This window comes from Artemia franciscana, chromosome 16 (genome assembly GCF_032884065.1).
Source record: "Artemia franciscana chromosome 16, ASM3288406v1, whole genome shotgun sequence".
Lineage (NCBI taxonomy): Eukaryota > Metazoa > Arthropoda > Branchiopoda > Anostraca > Artemiidae > Artemia > Artemia franciscana.
In genome coordinates this window covers 22,750,129-22,774,943 of record NC_088878.1, presented here as the reverse complement: position 1 = coordinate 22,774,943, position 24,815 = coordinate 22,750,129, and the positions used below count along the sequence as shown (strand labels likewise).

Sequence of the window (24,815 nt, the reverse complement as noted above, 5' to 3'; positions counted from 1 at the left end):
AAGTATGTAATATTGTATCTCTTGTAAGAAATTTTCAAAATTATGTTAACCGTCACACTAAGTGTAGAAGTTTCATCTAGAGCAGGACTTCTTAAACTATGGGTCGCGACCCCATTTGGGGTCGCGTAGCAAAATTATGGGGTCGCGAGTGATAAAAATACAATTTAACAAAAAATGTTTTTTAACTTGTAAAATTATTGTTATAAAGAAAAATAACAATCATCATAGACAAATATATCATAAAATCTTCTGGTTCGGAAAGACTGTTAATACCAGCATTTCTATTCCGATCATTATAATATCTTGTATAAATTTACAATGAATCAGAAGATGTTATAGAAATTTATAAAAAATGTAGATTTATTTTTGTCAATCTCTTAAAGCCGAAATAATCCTGATAAATATTATCAACAAAATTTCTAAGCGGTATTTCGAAGAAACTAAATAAACATTACGTATTATTTTCATTTAGCCATTGTATGATTGTGAACGAAGTGCATGTTGTTCCGAATTAACCCTTAGTTTAAATCTTAGTTTTCCGAGTTTAACCCTTTCGCGACTGACAGGACCTTACAGTCCCGGCATGTAAAAATCCTTTGGACGCTTCTTAACTGATTGATAGCACCAGAATTGAACGGTGTGCTTCAGGATGCTGTTAAGGTCATAAATTTTATTAAGAGCCATGCCTTTAACAGTCGCTTATTTTCAAATCTCTGTAAGGATACAATTTCCAACTACACAACTTTGTTATTACATGCAAAAGTAAGATGGCTGTCAAGAGGTCGAAGTTTAAAAAGATTATTTTTATTAAAGGACGAGATCGAAATAGTTTTAACTGAACGAAATTGTGAATTTTCTGCTTTTTTTTTCAAAATGACTTGTGGCTATCCAAGCTGTGTTATTTGTCAGATATTTTTGCGAAGTTAAACGATCTTAACTTGTCTATTCAAGGAAAAAATTTCGATGTATTTACTTCAAGCGATAAAATTGGAAGTTTTATTGAAAAGATCAGCATTTGAAAAAGTATGGTCGAAAAAAATTCGTTTGAAATATTCTCCAGTGTTGACAATTTTGTAATTGAGGAAATTCTTCGTAAAACTTTTATCGCAAAAACTATTGTAGATCACTTAAAAGCGCTAGAAATACAGTTCCAGACATATTTTATATTAAATATTGATTTACAAAAAATAGTTTGGATTTAAAAGCCGTTTTGGATTGGTTTAAGCGAGATCGATCTTCTGCCACTTAAAGCTCAAGAGGAATTTGCTGAGCTTTCGTGTGACTCAAACTTAAAACTATAATTCCAAAAAAAAAAACCCTTGACCGAATTCAGGATCGGAACTAGAACTGAATTTCCCACAATCGCCGATATGGCGTTAAATGTACTTCTGCCATTAAACACCACATATTTATGTGAAGTTACTATCTCAGACTTAACACACATTAAATCCCAATATAATTCAGCGATAAAAAAATGTTGAAGAGGTCTTACGTCCTGCAGTTTCAAACATTACACCAAGATTTGGTTTGTTATGCAATAAAAAACAGGCACATCCATCTCATTAAATGTTTAACGTAAGCTTTAATTTAATATTTACCACGTAACTACTTGGATATATTCAAGAAAATTAAGACGGTCAGAATCCATTTTTTTTTTGAAACTATAATAAAAACATTTCTGTAACATTTTGTACAAATTTCAATTTTAGATTTTTATGTTTCAAAACGAATTCTAAAGTTATGTATTTTCATATGCGTATGTATATTGTTACCTAATAAATATATCATCAAAAATATTAATTTATTTTTCTTTTATATTTGTTGAGGTCGTTAAGAAACTCGCAATCATAAATGGGGTCGGGAATTACAAAAGTTTAAGAAGCCCTGATCTAGAGTAATATATTTATATTCATTTTTTTTCCATCCTAAAACTTTAAGGAATCAATACAGTTCTTTTATGGATAGAAAGGCATCCCATAATTCATATGATAGTAATCTGAAACTTCTTAAGAAATAAGTTGCTACTACACTATTGAAATGAGCGCAGTTGATGGCTTGCTTAGAATACTCATTCTAAAAGCTATGGTTCTTGAAAAGGTATTTTAAACCTGGGAGGGTAGCCAAGGGGCTGATCAACATGGTGTCAGTAAGATGCTGAACACATGACGTGTTTATTTCTTGAGCTTTTTATTTGGGGGGGGGGGTAATTTACTTATAAAAGAGATTCTTTGAATATCAAATCAAGCACCAATTTATAGCAAATTGTTTTATTTTTTCTCATTATCTATTATTTGTGCTTTTATTTCACCAACAGGTCATTTGCAAATGAAGAAAGTAACGATTACAAGGTATATATTTATACTATATATTTATATACAACTGCATATTGATAGTCATAAGTTTTGTAGAAAACAAATCTGTTTTTCCATAGAAGTGATCAATTGCTACCAATTCAATTAATAGCAATGGTTCTAAGTTCGCCAAAAAACATCTCTCCTAGAAACAACCTTGAATTATTCACAATTTAAGACAAATCTTATGTAGAAATGTGTAGTAAATGATGTCATTAAAATGCTCTATACTTAAATTACTTGTGTCATGGGAGAGGTATTTTCTTCTTGATGTAGCAGTTTAGTCCTTGGAGGTTCTTGTGTTAAAGCCACTTAAGCCAACTAGATAATAAGATTCATTTTTGCTGCTAAAACAGATTCTTTGTGTTAAAAGACAATTTCTAACTTGCAATTATTTTTATTTCTTAGTTAACTTTCTTATGTGCTCTAATGTTAGCAACAAGGTAAAAGTGAAAGGGTCAAGAGTCTAGTACACTTCTGTGTAGACCTAATAAAATGGGACAAAACAAATCTTCTAATGTGAACAAAGCTAGCTGATTCAGTCCATATATTTGTTCAAATTACTAACATTTTCATAAACATAGATGGCTCCTATGTAAGGCAAAATTAATTTAAAATACTCGCTCTAGGTGGCTCTCTTAATAGAATGTTTTTTATTGTGCAGGCTCCTCTGATTGAGTCAACTTTTTAACCTTTTCTATTTCCAAATTCTCGTCTTTTTCAATCTTCCTAAGATCTAATCTTTGTTTTTCTTGTACTTGTATTTCTAATTTTTTTCTAAACAAATAAACTAAACTGAAGATTACAATCTTTTATTGCGATAAACTAAGAAAATATCGAAAATAAAGAAATAGCTTATTTAGAATTACTTTTGGGTAGTTTTGTAAGAATTAAGCTCTTAATTTGAAATCAAAATTCTGATTTGCTTAGAGAATGCCTTAACAGTAAATATCAGGGTTAGAAATGAAATGTACTTGTATGTCAAACAAAAACATAAGATAATACACTTATTAATTCAAAAAGGCCATTTTTGTTTCTTGTATTTCTATAGTGCTGCGCGTATATTATCTCCAGACTAAGGGGATTCCCCCTAAGGCTAATTTAAAGAACCCTCCATAGAAAGGAACAAAAATTGGTTGATTAGTTCCAAGCTAAGAATCAACTAAACATATTGGAACCATTTATATGTCTTTTTACATACATTGCAAGATTAAAAATAGTCTTATAATTTTTCGCGTTTTGGGAGTAAGGCCGTAGCAAGACGCGTAGATTCGAGTCCTAAAAAGTTCACTGAAGCAGTTTTAATATTATTGGATGAATATGTTTATGGCTTTGTGTTACTAAATAGGCAAGGTATTATAGCCAAGGAACAAGTTTATTTTTTAGTATTTTGCTGGGTCTTCCCAAGGAGCTAAATTAGGCTTTTTATCAGTAGTATCGCCACAAGGCTTTTAAAATGACACATACCCACTATTCCTTTCTTCCTTTAATGATTTAAGTTGAACGGCAACCCCCTCAAGACACAGGCTATATTAGTTTTATAAGAGATGCAGGTGTCTATTACATCATGGGGAATGTTTACTTTTGCGTGTTTGGTAATAGGACTTGTTAGAGTGCCATAATAGTTCATAATAGGGCTTGTTTACTTTGGTTGTTGCATAATAGAACTTGTTAGAAAGCCAGGGAAAAAATTGTTAGGGTTTGTTTACTTTTAGTCGATAACTAATGGGGCTTGTTAGAGGCCAGGAAAAAAGATATTACGTAATAGAGTTTGTTTACTTTTGGTTGTTACGTTATAGGCTTTGTTTACTTTTGGTTGTTAGGTAATAGGGTCCACTAGTCAAGCGGGGGACTTTTATTAAAACAGTTTTCTTCAATATTTTTCAAGACGTTTCAAGCCATTTCAAGATGTTTTTCAAGACGTTTTTAAGACATTTTTCTTCAGGATGTTTTTCTTCATGATTTCTTTAGTTCTTACCTAATAGTTTCTCTGATTCTTAAAAAAACCTACGAATGCAAGGTGAGAAAGACCTTTAGGGCCCCTCCCAAGTAGGAAACCATCAAGACGCCGGACCCCTAGAGAGCAACTCCACCAGGCTCATAGCATTCAATTCAACCGGGGCCCTAGCAACGAATTCCAATGGGGGCTGTAGCATACATTTTCATTGTGGAAGGGACCTAGCATCCAATTTCACTGGGTGGGCCTTAGCATCCAATTCCATCGGGGCTCTAGCATCCAATTTCGTCGGGGCCCTAACCTAACCATGGGGGGAGGTCCTAGCAACCAATTCTAATGGGCCCCCTAGCATCCGTTTTCACTGGTGGTTCCTAGCATCCACATGATTTTATAACTTTTTTCTATTAATAAAATTTTTCAGTATTTTTTTTCAGTATAAAACTACAATCTGTAATTATTTACGTTATGAAAATCTAACGCCATTGCTGTGTAACTTAACCTGTCTAGATTACGATAAAACATTAGTAGAATGTAGCAAAGCAGATGCATCTAATATAGCAAAAATCAATCGCTTTGCTGGATAGTTATACGGCTCGGAGATAATGGTTATAAAACACGCGAACCATAGATTTTTTTCGATGCGTTTCCTCTATAAAGCATTTCCCAAATAATAATAATAGAATTGCTTGTTGGTCCAGATGTCAGAGGCACGAATCCTAATGCAGACAAAATCATTAGAATATAAAGGTCCCTTGAGAAAAAAAGAAAAACGTATTGAAAGAAAAATAAATCTCTTAAAGTATTAAGTAACATCCCACGCGTGCGCTGTCATTACATAACATCTCACATGTGCCCTGTGCTCAGTTACAAGTGGCGATCCTTTAACGGGCCCCTGAAGTCAAGCATGTCACTTTAGGGCATCGTCCTTAACATAAGTAAACATTCTTTTATAATTGGTTGCTAGGGGCCTCTGATTAAATTGGATGCTAGTCCCCCAAGTGAAATTGGATGCTAGGGTCTCGATGGAATTGGATGCTAGGGGGCCCATTAGAATATGTTGCTAGGGGCCCTCCGGTGGTTACGTTAGGGGTCTGATGAAATTGGATGCTAGGGCCCGATGGAATTGGATGCTATGGCGCCGGTGGAGTTGGATGCTAGGGTCCCGATGGAATCGGATGCTAGGACCCCCCAGTGAAATTGGATGCTAGGGCTCCCCCAAATGGAATTGGATGCCAGGGTCCCCATTGGAATGGGTTGCTAAGGCCCCGGTTGAATTGAACGCTAGGGGCCCGGTGGAATTGCTCCCTAGGGGCTCTTAAAACACTAAATTCTTACTTAACACACTAAAATTCAATCCGTACAAAGTGAAGCTTGTTTTGAATAGTTTCTCATGAATGAATTACAAATATCTAAATTAATTAAATACGCTCGTTTTTCTCAATTAAAAAGGTTTCTGATTGCCAGGATTGATTCAAAAACTTGAAATTTTTATTAAATCCCTACTGAATAGTAGACAGCACATTTATTCTTACGCTTAGCAGGATTTCCAAACATTGATACTTATATCAGTATAAAGGTTTATACGAAGGTTTGTTTAAACATGATGGTTATAAGAGAGTTTATATCAGCTTTATCTAACTTCTTTCGAAATGAGACAACATAAGGATATAATGGATTTTAGGTGGAAATGTGTTCTATATGACTTTCTTCACATTCTTCATCCTTTCCAAGTCAATTTACAAACTCAGTGCGATACTAGAAGGATTAAATAAATAAAAAAATGAGTTTTTTTAACTGAAAGTAAGGAGCGACATTAAAACTTAAAACGAACAGAAATTACTCCGTCTATGAAAGGGGCTGTCCCCTCTTCAACGTATTACTCTTTACTCTAAGGTTTGACTCTATGTCACGACTCTACTTTTTAAAACAATAAAAACTTTAGCGTAAAGAGCGAGGCGTTGAGGAGGGAATTGTACCTTTCATATACGGAATAATTTCTGTTTGTTTTAAGTTTCAATGTAGCTCCTTACTTTCAATTGAAAAAACTTATTTTTCCTAATTAATTTCTGAACGTTTTTCAACTAATTTAGCTTCGAATTTGGCCCACCGTACCTGAAAAGTTAAAAAAAAAATTGTATATTAATTTTGGCAGATTTATTCCGTGTATGAAGGGGTGCCCCCTCCTCAATACCTTGTTCTTTACAGTAATGCTGTTATCACTTTTAAAAAAGCTTCCCATTCTTATTAAACGGCCCCCATGTTTCAGTAGACGCTCTTAAAAAAAATGGGACAAACAGTCAAACTTTAGCGTAAAGAGCAAGGTATTGAGGAGGGGAAACCCTTCATATTTGGCATAATTTCTTTCTTTTTTTCAAATAATACCGGTAAATCTGGCTCTCCCTCTATGTTCCATCCTTTGCCTGAAAATCCACCCTCCCTGTAAAATTGCTTAGGACGATTCAGCCTGAAAAACACTCCTTAGCATTTTTTTTCATTTGAATAAGACTATAATCTCTAATCGGTTTCTCGATCACTCAGGAATGCCCTCTCCCGTGGAATGTATTTCTGAGAAATCAAAACACAGGGAAAAAAGGCCCTCGATAATTCCCTCGGAACATCTCCACATGAAACATTTGGTAAAGAGACACTTAAAAAAAATTTCGTATAGTAATTCTCTCAAATCCCTTCAGTGTAACATTTTCCCTGGAATGTTCACCCCACCCCAGAAATATCCCTCCCCAAGGAGGATTATCCCTATAGAAATCCACCCCAAGCACACACACACACACATCCCACAATATAAAATGTCTGTGTACTTTCCAATAACAAATACTATCCGTAAACAAGTGGACAATTTCATAACTTACAGGCCTCTCAGACTGTGGGGGGGGGTCATTTTACAACTAAAGACATAATTGTTTAGTCTTTCAACTATACTGAACAAAATGGCTATCTTAAAAATTTTTGATCAGATCATTTTGGGAAAAAAGGGCATGGGAGGGGGACCAAATAGCTTCCAATCTTTTTGGTCACTAGAACTTTCAATTTCTGTTCGGATGCACCATCTCTTGATCTTCTAGGACCATCATTTCGATACTATCACTTCTGGGAAAAACAAACAAATAAACACGCATCCGTGATCTGTCCTCCCAAAAATAGCAAACTTCCACATTTTTGCAGATAGGAGCTTGAAACTGCAACAGTAGGGTTCTCTGGTACGCTGAATCTGACGGTGTGATTTTCAATAAGATTCCTTTAATTTTAGGGGTGTTTCCCCTCTATTTCAACAATCAGGCAAGTTTTCTCAGGCTCGTAATTTGATGGGTAACACTAAACTTGATGAATTTTATATATTTGGAATCAGCTTAATGAGGTGATTCTTTTGATGTTTTTATTGATATTTAAATTCCGTTTTTTAAAGTTTAGGTTAGTATTGAGCCGAGTCGCTCCCTACTTACAGTTGGTTACCAGGAACTGTTTGATAAGTCAGAATGCAGAAGGCTATTACATCACGAATAATCCACCCCTGAAATGGAAGGGTACCATAATTCCTTTTGACATTACTTCATTCGTTATATTGATTCGAGATTGTGTTCATTGAAATTCCTTTTAATCTAAGTGGGTTGATATTGAAGTATCGCTTGCTGCTTTGGATTTCTGTTTTTGTTTCTTCGTGCATAATGACGAACAAACATATTTTTTTCTATATAACGGGGCTATTGTAGCCCATCCAAGAATAATAAAAGTTATTTTTTCTGAAAAATAGGTCATCAGTAAACTTCTAGCGACTTCGTATCTGAGCTAGGATAGGATTGAAAACAATCAAAAGACCAGAGGTCCTAATTTTGTCCTTTGAGGAACTTCGCACCATAAGTTTTTGGTATTTGGATATTTTATTCTGTATGAGTGAAACATACTGGATTCGATTGTGCAGGATATTTGCAACCATTCTCACAAGAAACTACCGAGCACCCATTTCTTTCGCTCGGCTAATAGCTATCAGGTGTTGGATGTTGTCAAACGTCTTCACTATATTGCTGGGTAGAATTTCTGTGTATGTCTCTTCTTTCTCGAGATGTTTCATCAGATCGTCAAGAAAACGTACAAGAGAGCGGGTAGTATGATGTCCAGACCAGAAACAAAATTGCCAAGAATCTAAAATAGCTTCGATGTCTTAATAGTAATGTGAATACTATTCCGTTTTTGCAGACTGTTTGATTTTACCAGTATCTCTGTTACCTTAAAAAAAGTGAACAGTAGCTATCCAAGACAAAGAAAGAAATATTTATATTTATTTATTTAATTTTCATTTTATTTAATATTTATTTACGATAAAAAAGATAGATTATTTCGTGTTTCTATTGCAGATTTGATAATTACTCAGCACCAATGGTATGTGACGGCGTTGCAGTGAGTTTAGGCCTTTGGGATACCGCAGGCCAGGAAGATTATGATAGATTACGGCCTCTTTCTTATCCACAAACAGACGTCTTCCTAATTTGCTTCAGTGTAATTAGTCCGTCATCTTATGAGAATGTAACATCTAAGTGGTATCCTGAGATTAAACACCATTGTCCAGATGCACCGATTATTTTGGTTGGAACTAAAATTGATTTGAGAGATGACAAGGATATGTTATCTTATTTGTCAGAACAAGGGATGAGTCCTATTAAACGAGAACAGGGTCAAAAACTGGCATCTAAAATTCGAGCAGTTAAATATTTAGAATGCTCTGCACTAACACAGCGTGGATTAAAACAGGTATTATTACTTTTAAATTAATCTCTTTTGATAAAATAGTAATAATTATTATAATAATTTTAATAAAATTAAAAGTAATAAAAATAAAATTATTATATAAAATAGTTGTTGTAAACATGCTTTGTTTGAACACATGCGTGTATAGAAATTGTTTCTTCAGTATTTAGTATAATCGAATTTATATCTTTTTTGGAAGTTTGTCAAAATTATTCATTAAGCATCATCTTGGTTAGTTCCCCCCCCCCTTCCCTAGGAAAGCCAGGGTTTCGCCTTGTCTGAAAAATAAACTCCATTTTTCGGTGCCAAGGCTGGCTACTCCTTTGGAGGAATATTCACTCTAAACTTTTCTTGTGTCTCTTGCTTGTTCTGTTCTGCTTTCTTTATTTTTGGATATCATTAAGAAATCAGGCGAGTAGAAAAAATTGCTAATATGAAATATGCAGTAAGCCATATAGCTCAAACAACAAAATGTAACCCCGTAATATGGAACATTGCATAAAAATACACAATTTTGGGTTATATAATGATAGCCACAATGGCCAGAAAATCTTCCTTTCGTTACTGTCCTCCTTATTTTTTTCTGCAAAATTTAGGCATAGTTTGAGTGGTTATATGTATGCTATAAACAAAATCCTGTTGGAATTTTTCCAACATTGCAACTAAAGACAGCCTAATTTTCTTAGTGTTACTAATTCATTACTAGTTTGCAATGAAAGAGTTCAAAACTTCGAAAAATCATGGTAATTGTCCACAATTGCTGAACAGTGGCGCCGACTCACAAAAACGGGGGAGGGCGGAATCGACCAGTTAGCCATTATAAAATAGAAAAAAGCTATGAAATAGAAATTAGAAAGCTTCTAGGATTCAAGGCTGGGGTTGAATTTCTTGGCCACATAGAATGCAATTAAGTCAAACTTGAAGCTGGTGAGTTTGACCTCACAGCAGCTAGGAATAATAACATTGTGAAAATGCGATATAGTTAAGGCTATTGTTCCTCTTGAAAGATACAATTTTGCGACAAGCCTACTGCTGTAACTTGCATTAAGGGGACATATTGTCTGATTCATTAGTGTCAAATCTACACATTCACCGAGACAGAACCAGAAGGTTACATATACTTTCTCTTAGAGAATGTTGTGAACTTGATGAAAGATAGGAAAATATAGGTCTACCTATTTTCACATATTTTCAACACATTTTTCCAAAAAAAAAACCTAAGCAAATTCAAAAATTGAAAGCGGACTCTCAGTTATCAAATAGTATCAAAACTGTCGTTCTACATCGAAGAATTAATGCCTCGGGACTGCTAAAAACTGACATACAAAACTTGAAGAGGGGGTTGAAGGGGGTTTAATTTTTTTTTTTTTATTCAAAACTTGAAGAGGGGGCATAAACTTTTGGAATTTTTTAAGTAAGTGATAGCCTTTGAAGCCACAGTCCACACTAAATCAGCTTAAAATAAATAGGGTTCAATCCCCTTCTAAAAGATACAAAACTGAGATAAAAAGATTCTGAATGTACAGATTGTTTTTTTTTTTTTTTCGTCCTTGTATTCAATCATGGGAGGATAAATCAGGATATTAGTTTTTAGAACGATTACAACAAAGCCGTCCTGGTCGAGTGGATTGGTGTGCTGGATTCAGGATCCTATGTCTGAGAGGGCGAGGGTTCGAATCCAAGTGTACCCAATTGTTTAGTTTGGGATTGTTTAGTTTTTGTTTAGTTTAGTTATTGGGTCAGTGGCATAACTCTGTAAGATTAGCCAGTGTCGACCCAGCTCTAAATGGGTACCTGGAGAAATCTGGGGAAGGTAAACAGGAAGGGTGTGCGAAAGCACAGGATGGTTTGGCCCCCATTGCACTTCCTGGCTGAAGGGCCAAGAAACGGAGATCAGCACCGCCGGTAGGGACTGTAAAGTCTACTGCCGTATTCTTTACCTTTTTACAACAAAGTGATTTTTCGGATTTTTGATTTGATCCTACTGCAGGCCTTGTAAATAATAATAAAAAAAAATGGGATCAAATCTGTCAAATTTATGATCAGCAATATTATTTTACCAGCTACTTTATTGTGAAAGTATATTATGACTTTATTATGAAAGTATATCATTTATTGTGAAATTATGACTTACGACATGTCACTTTGAATATCAAGAAAATGATTGCTATCTTTTGACATTGCTTGTTTTTATGGCACTTTGTATTAACCAAGGGACATATAGCAATCGCAAGTTCTGTCGGTCTGTCGGTCCTGGTTTTGCTACTTTAGGTTAAATTAGAAATAGTCGTTTTCCCGATTTGACCATCTGGGGGGGGGAGTGGGGGGCCCGTTGATTCGGAAAAAATAGAAAAATTGAAGTATTTTTAACTTACGAACGGTTGATCAGATCTTAATGAAATTTGATGTTTGGAAGGATATCGTGTCTCAGAGCTGTTATTTTAAATCCTGACCGGATCTGGTGACATTGGGGGGGGGGGGGGGTGTTGGGAGGTGAAACCTAAAATCTCGGAAAACACTTAGAGTGGAGGGATCGGGATGAAACTGGGTGGGGAAAAAGGCACAAGTCCTAGATACATGATTGGCATAACCGGAAAGGATCCGCTCTCTTTGGGGTAGTTGGGAGGGGGGAGGGGTTTAATTCTGAAAAATTAGAAAAAATGAGGTATTTGTAACTTACGAACGGGTGATCAGATCTCAATGAAATTTGATATTTAGAAGGATATCGTGTCTCAGAGCTCTTATTTTAAATCCCGAACAGATCTGGTGACATTGGGGGGGGGGGTTGGGAGGGGGAAACCTAAAACTTGGAAAACACTTAGAGTGGAGGGATCGGGATGAAACTTGGTGGGAAAAATAAGCACGAGTGCTAGATACATGATTGACATAACCGGAACGGATCCACTCTCTTTGGGGTAGTTGGGGGGGGGATTAATTCTGAAAAATTAGAAAAAATGAGGTATTTTTAACTTACGAACGGGTGATCGGATCTCAATGAATTTGATATTTAGAAGGATATTGTGTCTCAGAGCTCTTATTTTAGATCCCGACCGGATCTGGTTACATTTGGGGGGGGGGGGGTTGGGAGGGGGAAACCTAAAACTTTGAAAACACTTAAGAGTGGAGGGATCGGGATAAAACTTGGTAGGAAAAATAAGCACGAGTCCTAGATACATGATTGACATAACCGGAACGGATCTGCTCTCTTCGGGGTAGTGGGGGGGGGGGGGTCAGTTCTGAACAATTAGAAAAAATGAGGTATTTTTAACTTACGAAAGGGTGATGGGATCTCAATGAAATTTGATATTTAGAAGGATATCCTGTCTCAAAGCTCTTATTTTAAGTCCCGACCGGATCTGGTGACATTGCGGAAAGTTTGGGGTGGGGCAACCTAAAATCATGGAAAACGCTTAGATTGGAGGGATCGGGATGAAACTTGGTGGGAAAAGAAGCAGAAGTCTTAGATACTTGATCTAAATAATTGGAACGGATCCGCTCTATCGGGGGGGGGGGGTTAATTCTGAAAAATTAGAAAAAATGACGTATTTTGAACATACAAAGCAATGATCGGATCTTCATGAAACTTCATATTTAGAAAGACCTCGTGACTCTGATCTCTTATTTTAAATCTCAACCGGATCCAGCGTAATTGGGGGGGGGGGCAGTTGGGGGGAACCGGAAATCTTAGAAAATACTTAAAGCGGTGAGGTCAGGATGAAACTGGATGGGAAGAATAAAAACTTGTCTAAGACCCGTGACTGACATAACCTGGCCGTTTCTGCTCTCTTTGTTGGAGTTGGGAGGGGGGCTAATTTTGAAAATTTAGGTACTTTTAACTTACGAAAGGGTTACCAGATCTTAATGAAATTTGATATTTAGAAGGATCTTGCGCTTTAAACCTCTAATTTTAAATTCTGATCAGATCCTGTGACATTGGAAGGAGTTGGAGGGGGAAGCCGGAATTCTTGGAAAACGTGAAAATTGTGGTATTTTTATCTTACGAATAGGTGTTCGGATCTTAATGAAATTTGATACTTAGAAGGAATTCATGTCTCAGAGCTCTTATTTCAAATCCCGACTAGATCTTTTGACATTGGGGGGAGTTGGAGGGGGAAATCTTGGAAAACACTTGGAGTGGAGGAATCGGGATGAAGCTTGGTGGATAGAATAAGCAAATGTCCTTGATACGTGATTGACGGAACCGTACTGGATTCGCTCTCTTTGGGGGAGTTGGGGGGAGGGGTTCAGTGATTTGGCGAGTTTGGTGCTTCTGGACGTGCTAGGACGATGAAAATTGGTAGGCGTGTCAAGGAGCTGCACAAATTGACTTGATAAAGTCGTTTTCCCAGACTCGACCATCTGGGGGGCTAAAGGGGTAGGAAAAATTAGAAAAAATTAGGTATTTATAACATACGAGTGGGTGATCTGATCTTAATGAATTTTGATATTTAGAAGGACATCGTGACTCAGAGCTCTTGTTATAAATTCCGACCGGCATTAAGCCTGTTATTTTCCTTTTAAATCAATCTATTGATTCATAGAATTTTGCTAGAGCTCATGCTCATACCATATGATCTATTGGCTCTTCTTGCCTCGTCACAAGTGCCATATGAGCTCTTAGCTCTTGTTTATTGGTATGTTTTATATCACATTGTATTATCAAAATATTTTGATATTTCAAAAATAAGACTCAGTTGTATGTCTGAAAACTAAACCAATCTCTTTGTTCTAATATACTGTTTTGAAGATGATTTTGTTAAAAACATTTTCTTTCCTCAATTCATTAATGAAGCTAGGGTAAAGCTAGGGTACATGACACTGATCCTCAAAGGTCTTTTTCTTGGTTTACATGGTAACTATATAGCTTTCGGAAACTGCATGCGTTTATAAACAAAGAAAAAAGCTTTCCTTTTGTTATATCAAGATATCTTCAGTTATGTAGTAATATCTCTTTTAGTGTATTGTAGGTTTCTAACGTGTCTTGTGGCATACGGTCTATGAAGCAGGTTATTTGTCAAACACTTGGGAGTCATATATTATTTTCATGAACTTAGAAAAAGGCCATCGTCATCCCCTGAATACTTAATGCCGAGGGGTCATTAGCACAATACTAATTACTGAAAGGGATTCATAAGTGCAAATATTAACAATTTAATGACTAAAAATTAACAATTAAATGGATGAGATAGATTTATAAGGGCAAATATTAAAATCAAATTAAAAACTATTTTCTTTGAACTAATATACAGTTTTTGAAGATGATTTTTTTAAAGTGCTTCCCTTCCATAATCAAACAGTTCGTGGTAACGAACTGTAGTAAGGAGCGACCCGGCTCAATACTAACCAAAACTCTAAAAAATTGAATTTTGATATCAATAGCTACATCAAAAGAATCGCATTTTAATGCTGATTTTAAATATATAAGTTTTAACAAGTTTAGTGTTACCCATCAAAAGTTACGAGCCTGAGAAAATTTGCCTTATTTAGGAAAATAGGGGGAAACACCCCCTAAAAGTCGTAGGATCTTAACGAAAATGACACCATCAGATTCAGCGTATCAGAGAACCCTACTGTAGAAGTTTCAAGCTCTTATCTACAAAAATGTGGAATTTTCTATTTTTTGCCAAAAGACAAATCACGGGTGCGTGTTTATTTGTTTGTTTTTTTTTTTTTTTTTTTTTTTTTCTTTTCCCCAGGGGTCATCGTATCGACCAAGTGGTCCTAGAATGTTGCAAGAGGGCTCATTCTAACGGAAATGAAAAGTTCTAGTGCCCTTTTTAAGTGACCAAAAAAATTGGAGGGCATCTAGGCCCCCTCCCACGCTCATTTTTTTCCCAAAGTCAACGGATCAAAATTTTGAGATAGCCATTTTGTTCAACATAGTCGAAAACCATAAAAACTATGTCTTTGGGGATGACTTACTCCCCCACAATCCCTGGGGGAGGGGCTGCAAGTTACAAACTTTGACCAGTGTTTACATATAGTAATGGTTATTGGGAAGTGTACAGACGTTTTCAGGGGGATTTTATTTTGCTTGGGGGTGGGGCTGAGGAGAGGGGGCTATGTTGGAGGATCTTTCCTTGGAGGAATCTGTCATGGGGAAAGAAAAATTCAATGAAAAGGGCGCAGGATTCTCAAGCATTACTATAAGAAAACAATGAAAAATAAACATGAAAACGTTTTTTCAAATGAAAGGAAGAAGTAGCATTGAAACTTAAAACGAACAGAGATTATTCCGCATATGAGGGGTTCTAAAAATACTTTAGCATAAAGAGTGAGGTATTTAGGAGGAGATAAATACCTTGCTCTTTATGCTAAAGTATTTTTAGTAATTTAAACTATTTATTCTACGGCCTTTCTGATTCAGGGGTCATTCTTAAAGAATTGGGACAAAACTTACGATTTAGTGTAAAGAGCGAGGTATTAACGAGGGTACAAACCCCCTCGTATACATATTAAAAATATAAGGTTATGAAAGTTTGTTACGTAAGTTAATTGTTAAGTTACGTATATTTTTTACTAATAAAAACGTTCGTTAAATATTAAAAGTTCTAGTTGCCTTTTTAAGTAACCGAAAAATTGGAGGGCAACTAGGCCTCCTTCTCCACCCCTTATTTCTCAAAATCGTCTGATCAAAACTAAGAGAAAGCCATTTAGCAAAGAAAAAAGAATTATTATACAAATTTCATTTTAATAATTTATGTGCAGAGAGCCAAAACCAAACATGCATTAATTCAAAAACGTTCAGAAATTAAATAAAAAAAAAAATAATTTTTTTAGCTGAAAGTAAGGAGCGACATTAAAACTTAAAACGAACAGAAATTACTCCGTATATGAAATGAGTTGTCCCCTCCGCAATCCCTCGCTCTTTACGCTAAAGTTTGACTCTTTGCCACAATTCTACTTTTTAAAAAAAATTAAAAGCTTTAGCGTAAAGAGCGAGGGATTGCGGAGGGGACAACTCATTTCATATACGGAGTAATTTCTGTTCGTTTTAAGTTTTAATGTCGCTCCTTACTTTCAGCTAAAAAAATTATTTTTTTTTTATTTAATTCATTAATGGAGCTAGGGAAAATCTTCAGTTATGTAGTAATATCTCTTTTGGTGTATTGAATGTTTTTGACGTCTCTTGATCCCACCTTAGAAATGTTTTGATATATGTATAAATTTCTATAACAATAACCATACACGTTTATGATATTTATCTTGGAGGATGCAAACAATTAGGAGTGAAACGCAACTTTGGAAAATAGTGCATTATACAGAGAGCATAATGTGCTGAAGTGCAAAAACGACAAAAAACACCAAATGCCCTCTTTTGCCAAAAATGGGCAAAAGATATGGCTAATGTGATTTAATTTTGAGCTAATGTAAAAAATGTGATTTTGGGTTTCCTAGCTATAGGAATTTGAATCGGAATCGAGGCAGTGAGACGGAATCGTAAGCGCAAAAGTTTTTAAAATCGTCCCACCGCTACTTCTGTTCATCTGATAGTTTACAGGTAAATATCTTCGAGGCTCTTTCGAGTCCGGACCCTTACCTAACGTGAATATACTTTGGATATTTTGCGATATCTCCCTCTATTTTTTCTATCCTCCAGGAGTTTTATTAAATGACACTCCCATCCCCCTTTCGCTTAAATACATTCCTGCGGGAGTATCTAGTGTTGGCATTATATACATGCGTTTAGGCCGGAACTTCAACGCCTATTTCTAAAGAAATAAGAGGTTTTTATACCTTCAAATCATATTGCGAGCCTCAGCGTTGAGTGGCCGTCTCAAAGGCGAATGGTTCATTCCTCCTAGGGAACTAAATTTGATTGAAAAGAAAAGGAAATTTTTTGTCGCCTGTGTCGGCAAGGTTTGTCAATCAAAGCGGGTAGCACCACAACTCCCAAAACCTGCCAAATTGCTCAAAGGATGTATCCTTCGAACCGATTTTTGGTGTTTTCCTATCAGCTTTGCTAGAAAACTCTTAGGGACTAATATTTCCTGAACTTTAAACTGAAAATTTCCCCCCATCTAATTGAAAAAAAATTGAACTTTCTAATTATATAATTTGCATTAAAACTGAAAATCTCTCTTCGGTACAAAACAGGAGAAGTTAAATGTTTTTCGTTTTAAGGATTTCCGGGAAAGTGGTTGTTGGCTTTTAGTTTTCTATCGTTTATTTGAATCTCTTATCTGAGCGCTATAATTTATGGCAAGACCCCCCAATCAATTCTGAAGGGTTCGGCCGTACAACTAAAAACGTTTGTAATGGACAAGATACGGAGATCCTTTAAGGTATTGAATCCAGAGGCGCCATTTGGGCCAAATCTTGGGGTGGGCATGGGGCATTTGACAGAACTTGAGACTTTTATTATGAATCTAACCTACTTTCAAAGTTTACAATGATTAATAGCAAATAGCGTAATTACCCCAAGGGTTGTCAGGTAATTACGCTCTTTGGCTAATAGGTGTGCAGTTAGTTCAAATCATTTGAACAGAATGTATTATATTGGACATAATGGATAATTATGGCCAGAAAAGGGCCCTTTGTGGTGGAAGCTTGGGCCCCCTGGACAATCTGGGGTCGGCATTTGCCCACCCTTGACCCCCCCAGATGGCGTCTCTGATTGAATCCCCTTAAGGAATAAAGACTTGTGTGAATTCCAATTAATCATCCCATCATTAATCTCCAGTCTGTATTTTCAAGTTATTCCCTTCGACGTGTTAGTCGTTGTCACTCTTAACAAAGGTATTTTCCTCTTCTGCACATTGATCGTTCGTGATAAGAGCACGGATGATTTTGTTTACCGAACTTCCGTAATAAATTTTGTCTGCTGAAATCCAAATGGATTGCTAATTTAAAATCTCTTTCACTTCTCTCAAGCCTTATTGGTGCTTGAGTAAATAGAAGGATAATATCCCCCTGTGAAACATAAGGACGCCTCCTCCATTCCTTTGAGAAATTTGGTCAAATAGATTACGAGGCTACTCGTAATCTATTAATTTTATTAATTAATTAATTTTATTATTAATTAAATTTTATTAATTAATTATTTTATTAATAAAATAATTAATTAATTAATAAAAATTACTAATAATTATTTTTAATATTATTTTTTAATTATTAATTAATAACTTTTCATATTATTTTTAGTTTTAATTATTTAATAATTATTAAAATAATAATAATTAATAAAATAATTAATTATTAATTAGTTATTTTCTTAATTAACCATTAATAATGAAGCATTAATTGTGTAGTAATACTAAATTCTTGTAGCAATAAATTGATATGTAAGGAAGGAAGGAAGTCCAGTTGTGTCCCTTAACATACCAAAATCACGTAAAAATGGCCACTGTGGGGCTCAAGTTAAGCTCAGAAAAAGTTAAACGGTCTTATAGAATAGATGCAATAATGAGGGGACAATTTTGGCTAATTAACTTCAGTAGCTCTTGTACCGACATTTATTTTATTTTTTTACCTGATTTACTTTAATGCGGAATCCTCCATTCGCCAAATTAATGTTAATTACCACTTTTTTAAGGTATTTGAAGAAGCCGTGAGAGCCGTGATACGACCCGAGCCTGTGAAAAGAAAGCAAAGAAAGTGTGCAATATTGTAGCATCATTGACCTAATGACAATTAAGGGTCAGTGGAATGAACTTGTATAACTGCCTTAGAGATAATGTCAGTGTACTTTTAGACTAACCTATGCGTACCTGCATAGTAAAATTTGGTTAGTACTAAATCTAGTAGTGGATTTGAATGTGTGAATCTTGGCATCTATTTACAGTTGGATTTTTCAGGCTAGATTCGATGGGGAAATGCTTGTTTTTTTGTGTTTTTATGTTCTTTTTTTTAATCACGAGTGGGGATTGACGTATTACCTCTTGGATACTAAGAGGTCCCTTTTTTGGTATTTTTTAGCTGTAAGAAGCTTTTCATAAGCATTTTTATGTCAATGAAAGGCCAAAAAACGCAGATCGTCATCGCCAAATGATGTATTTCAATTTTTATCAAAGTTTGTGAAATAAGTTACCAAATGGAACTTTAAATATTTGTTACCTATGAAAAAGGACAAGTTGCTGTTGAGAGGTAGAAAAGCCTAGCCATAATCTAGAAGAAAAAAAAAATCTATCAGAACCTATAGTCTAGATACCATCTAACATAATCTTACATGTTATGAACCTATATGAAGCCGCACTACTCGAATGCATATTATAATTCTGTCTAACATAATCTTACATTTTATGAACCTATATGAAGCCGCACTACTCGAATGCACACTCTAATTTTGTCCAATATAATCTTACATGTTACGAACCTATATGAAGCCGCACTACTCGAATGCGTATTCTAATTTTGTCTAACATAATCTTACATGTTATGAACCTATATGAAGCCACACTACTCGAACGCATATTCTAATCCATGTCTGGGCCACATTATAGTCACAATTATTGATAAGGTCACAATTGCCCTCAACTACATCTGCTACATCTTAGACGCCTATTTTGCTGTGATTGACCAATCACAGATCAGATTTAAGGCGTAATATTTGGAATTAAAAAAAGGTGGAAACTTGGAAAAGCAGTTTTGCTAGTTGTTAAATAAATTTGCCAAAAGATACGCAGACATAGCATGAACAGGGAATACTTGGGAACACAATTAATGTTGATCAAGGCCGTATCCAGGATTTTTGTTTGAAGGGGGGGGGGCTCAAAAACGCATCACCAGTTTGTTTAAATGTATATTTGTTACTTTTTTACGGGGTGGAAAAATGTTTCGCGGGAGGGGCTTCAATCTCGGTAGCCCCCTCCTCTGAACATAGTCTTGGTGTGGATACAGGCTTTTCAAACAATTGTTTTGCATTTTCGATTTTCCGCTTCTGTAGTGACGTTAAAACTGTGACGTAAAAATCAAGGTTATAAAAGTGCCATTCTTGAATATTGGCTTTTTTATCAACAAATGTGGCTATGGTGTTGTATGCGCTCAAAGCTAGCAAACCTCAATGTCAAGTAAAATGAAAATAACTTGAGATGCACTGTTTGGTTTTGGACACTGTTCTTGTTATTGTATTGTCAATGATTCATTTAATACTGCTTTGCGAGTTACATAAATTAAAAGGTCTTTTTTTTTCAAAAGCTTGGATATTGTAAATAATGTTACAATATTTTAAACTACGAGACCAACCTTTTTTTTAAGGATTTTTAAGACGCAATGGATTTTTTTTATTGTAACATTACTATCTGACTCAAAATTGCTAAATTTTTCATTGCACAACTCTTTCTATTCTTGGAAGTCAAAATGAACCAGAGCGATTCCAACCTGGGGGTGGTAAATGTTTGTACACTGAAATTTACTTAAAGGCAGATGATTTTGAACGGTGTTTAGTAAACGAGGTAGAATTTTTATCTAAAATGGTATAGCGAATAACCCAATAAGAGAAGAAATGGAAAAACAGGTTCTCTCACTCTGTGTGTGTTAGAGCATTTACACAAAGATGAGTACAGGCGTTTACCTCAAGAATAGAATTGGAATATTCTTAATTTCAACTTTGTCGTTTTTAACTGTGTTCAACCTCTACCGCTTAGTGATGCGTCAATGTCTTCCCTGAATCCCTGCATCAAAAACCTGAGAAAGGGACTGGATCAGCGTCGGATCAGCTATCACTTGTCGGAATTCTAAGTAGAAATTGAATTATCGCCTCCTCCATCACGTTTCTGGTGTCATGCGTAAATCAAACATGAACGAAAAGAAATCTTGAAGAGAAAGTTTAGTGCTTGCTTAAAAAATGGAACTGTAATGTGGAAATAGAAGTTTTATATATATCATATATCATGAGTAGTTTCTGACATTGGCAGAATGTAGATAGGTTTAAAATTTATACTTTATCTCCCAAGATTGAAGAAAAATAGCTTCTTTATGGTATGTGAAGGCCTCGTACCTTTACGTTGCTGCCTATTTTGTAAGAGAAACCAGTTTAACTATTAACCTTTAAAGACTTTGTTATGGGATTAAAACTTAAAGACACAACAACAAAGTTTTGTCGTGGTAAGCCGTTAGAGACTGATACCCTGGCGTACATTTCAATCTCTTTATTAATCAGAGCGTAAACTAGGACGCTTTTTTGCTTCCCCCTAATGAGTGGATAAGGTATTGTAGGGAATACCTTATCAAGAAAAGGGATTTATGCCTCCTAGAGACATATCCAAGCCCTTACACCGTTCCCTCTTTATGTACGCAATGAGTGAGCTCAAACAACTTTGGTTGCGCGGGACGCATCGTTAGAATAATAAGTGGCGATATATCAGGAAGTATCAGTCGTGAATATGACAGAAAGAAACAAATACTAAACTTACGACAACGCTGGAAATATGTAGACTCCCCCCCCCCCAAAAAAAAAACCCTGAAAATAGAAAACTACGTTAAATTTTGTGCTTTTTGGCTATTTTGTTGACTGAAAAAGGGATTTATTTAAAAAAAAATGCTATAGTAATAACTAAGAGTGACAAAAAATTGCTCCCCAACGCTATCTTTTTTTTTGTAGTGCTCCTGGAAAAGTGACGTCTGGACTTACCATTTTCAAATATTTGTTGTATTTGCTATTTATAAGTTCGTTTTATTTGCTGTTCTCCTGTTTTTGTAAACCTGCACAAGATTTTAGCTATTGTTTTATGGCAGCTTTGTATTTAGATGACGTAAATATTTTAACAAAAACCCTAGTTTTGTATACAAATTTGCATCTGTTCTATTTTCTAATGTTTAGATCTAGTCATAATCTTAATAAACTAATGCTACCTTTTATTTGTATTAGACTTGGAGTATATTTTTGTATATTTAACTTTTGGATGTTCTTAATAGACCGACCATCCTTAATACAAGCATACCAAAAGTATTTCCATCATTTGTGCCTAGCTGCACACAACGCTGTAAGACGGAATACCCCATTTGAATGTTTTCTTGGATATGGTATAAAAAAACAACTTTATTTGACATTAGAATACGATAATGAATTCGAATTTAGCAATTATTGTTGTTGGTATCCATGAAGGCTCATTCACAATGAGATTTTTAGTAAAGCGGGGGTTTACCTAGTACTAATTTAAGCTAATCATATTTTTCGCAGAATTCTCTCTTTGGTTGAAAAATCTGATTGGCTCCAATAAGTGCTAACTAAATCTCGATGTTAGTAAAATCTCAATGTGAATGGGTATTCAGCAAGACCCTTTTCACAAATTTTGATTTGTGCAGGAGGCTTGTAAGAAGAAATTACTTAATCACTGATTTCAAAGAGGGTATCACCTGCTTCTTCAATAAACAAGTAAAAAAAGAATAAAAAACCAAAAGATTTTTGGTAGAATATTAAGTAAACTAGAATAAAGCATAAAATCTTCAATTGGCCCAAATGAGATCTGCGTATTTCGCTGATTCGTTTCCCTAATGTCCTCATTAGGGAAATTTGTATAAAACGTCTAAGTTCATAAACTTATATGAAATGTCTTTATTGCTACTCTTATATAATTTTACATGTAAAATTTGTTCTTATTCATGCAAATTAGCAATAAAATGTGTGCAACTTTGCTTATTTAGACTTGGGTCTTTTCGCGCATGGAGCAATAGAAGCTAGTGATGATTGACTACAATGATGTTCAGTGATGACTACAGTGAGTTCAATTAACCACAGCAAAGGCCCAAAGCTCATTCATGCGTAATGAAGTAAATTTTGATCAAATGCTCCTAATATTTTCATCTTCTTTTGGGGTTTTTGGTAACTACTGGGTGATTTATGTAATGTACATCCTAATCTGGGCGTTTAGCACTGTCCATCCACTGGATTGCTAGGATTTTTTTTAGCAATTGTTCTAGAGGCTAAGCATTGTTTGAAAGACTCTATGACTTTCATCCATTCATAACTGGAGAACTCCTTACTTTAACTTCTAAGTAAACAAGACCTTAACTTCTGGGATAAGCTTTCCACCACCGAACGTCTGGAAGAATGCTACTTCTGCATACTCCATGCGTAGCATGATTTCTCTGTCACAGCTTTGATCCCCGAGCCTCAGTACAATCAGGATGCTTTAAGGGGATTCGATACCTTAAAATCATCCAGGAGCCTAATCGTCGGCTGGCTGTTTCAAAAACAAAGGACTTATTAGCAAATTCTCCCCAAGGACTAGTCACCATCGAGAGCTATTGAGAATCTGTGGTTTGAGTATGAAATTTGATAGGAACGACAATGAAATTTTTCATCATCTGGGTCGACAAGCTTTTCGTTCAGTGCGGATAGCACCACAAGGAACTCCCAAAGCTGCTAAATCACTTAAATGATGTTTCCTTTCAGCTAATTCTTAGCGTTTTCTAAGCAAGTATGGTAGATCATTTTAAGGGACTGCTCTTTCCTGAACTTTAAAAATCAAGCTCTGTTCTATTTGACACAACAAAATTTCTAATTATATAAATTTCATTAAGACGAGCTAGTTAATGATACTGGGAAGAGGAATTACGATTTTGTCGTTGCTTCATTTTGGTAATAACACTCACTTTTTTTAAGAATTCGAACCAGCTTTCCTTTCTTCATTCTGGTGTAAGGTCTGGTGTCTTCATTTCTTCAGTCTGGTGTTCTAGTATCTGGTGTAATTTTCTTTGATCGTTTATCTGACTAGGTGACGTTCGTGTATCAATTAAAAATCCATAGTTATTTTGAAATTCTCGTATGTCGTATCCAACGTTTCGTCTTTTTCGTACAAGTGGAGTTGAAGTGTTTAACACGTTTTTATATATATATATTTTTTTCCGTAGTTACAATGGTTCATAAATCATTTTAGGAACTAGATGAAACAGAAAAAAATTAAACCCGAAACGAGAATGGACCACAAATACGCATCAGTCTGATTTGAAACATTGAAGATTTGCAAAACAAATCAAATAAATCATGTATTAAGAACCTATAAAAGACTATAAAAAGAAAATGGAACCATGCCTGTCTCTACATTCCAGTACAGAAATATGTTCAGTCATAAAAGTAACCTGAGCTGTTATACGCTGCAAACTGATCAGGGGGAATAATAGCACAAAAACTTACTTGCGACTAAAATGGCTCAATGTTGAATCAAGAAGCCAATGAAAGGTCTGGTGCAAATTTAGGGTGTTTTGGGATTAAAATGCATATTTTGAGGCATCTGCTTTACTCCCTGACTACAAAAGAATCAGAGAACCCTACTGCAGAGGTTTAAAGCTCTCACCTACATATGTTTAGAATTTTTTATCGAAGGAAGATCATGGATGCGTGATCACTTTCTAGTTGACATTGCAAGATTTAAACAGCATAAAACGTCTAGTGTTACAAGTGTGATACTTATCAAAGTAGATATGAATGTGACTGTGGTCAAAGTAGATACTATTTTGGCCAGCTCTTATATTTATATTCTAAAAGTACATAATAGATATAAAGTATTTTGGATGCACCACAGCCTAGCCTTTTATGATTTATTATCAGTAAGCGGTATACAACATACTTGTGAACTTAAATCTAGAATTCCAATCACTAAGGACATTGTATTTGAAACTTCTGATGCTTAGTAGAAGTGATAGATCTACGTTAGTCTCTGCCAATGTTTTCTGTTTGCTTGGAGTCTATGACCCCCGTGAAACATACGACTTGAACCAAAACTTGGACCGAAAGGACAATATACCTATATCATTGGATTCATTAGTTTCAAATTTGTCTATCGACAGAGCCAGAATTATGATATTAC

At 35.3% G+C, this 24,815-nt stretch overlaps 1 protein-coding gene across 3 annotated transcripts in view; it reads left to right on the top strand.

The window, feature by feature from the left end:
• The window catches only part of LOC136037239 (ras-related C3 botulinum toxin substrate 1-like), a 44,098-nt gene extending 22,234 nt beyond the window's left edge, over positions 1-21,864 (top strand). For all 3 annotated transcript variants that reach the window (XM_065719850.1, XM_065719851.1, XM_065719852.1), the window contains exons 3-4: positions 8,676-9,069; positions 18,602-21,864. In XM_065719850.1, the coding sequence (XP_065575922.1) occupies positions 8,676-9,069; positions 18,602-18,679 (472 nt within the window). In that variant the 3' untranslated portion in view covers positions 18,680-21,864. The remainder of the gene's footprint in view (positions 1-8,675; positions 9,070-18,601) is intronic.
• Positions 21,865-24,815: the final 2,951 nt, after the last annotated feature.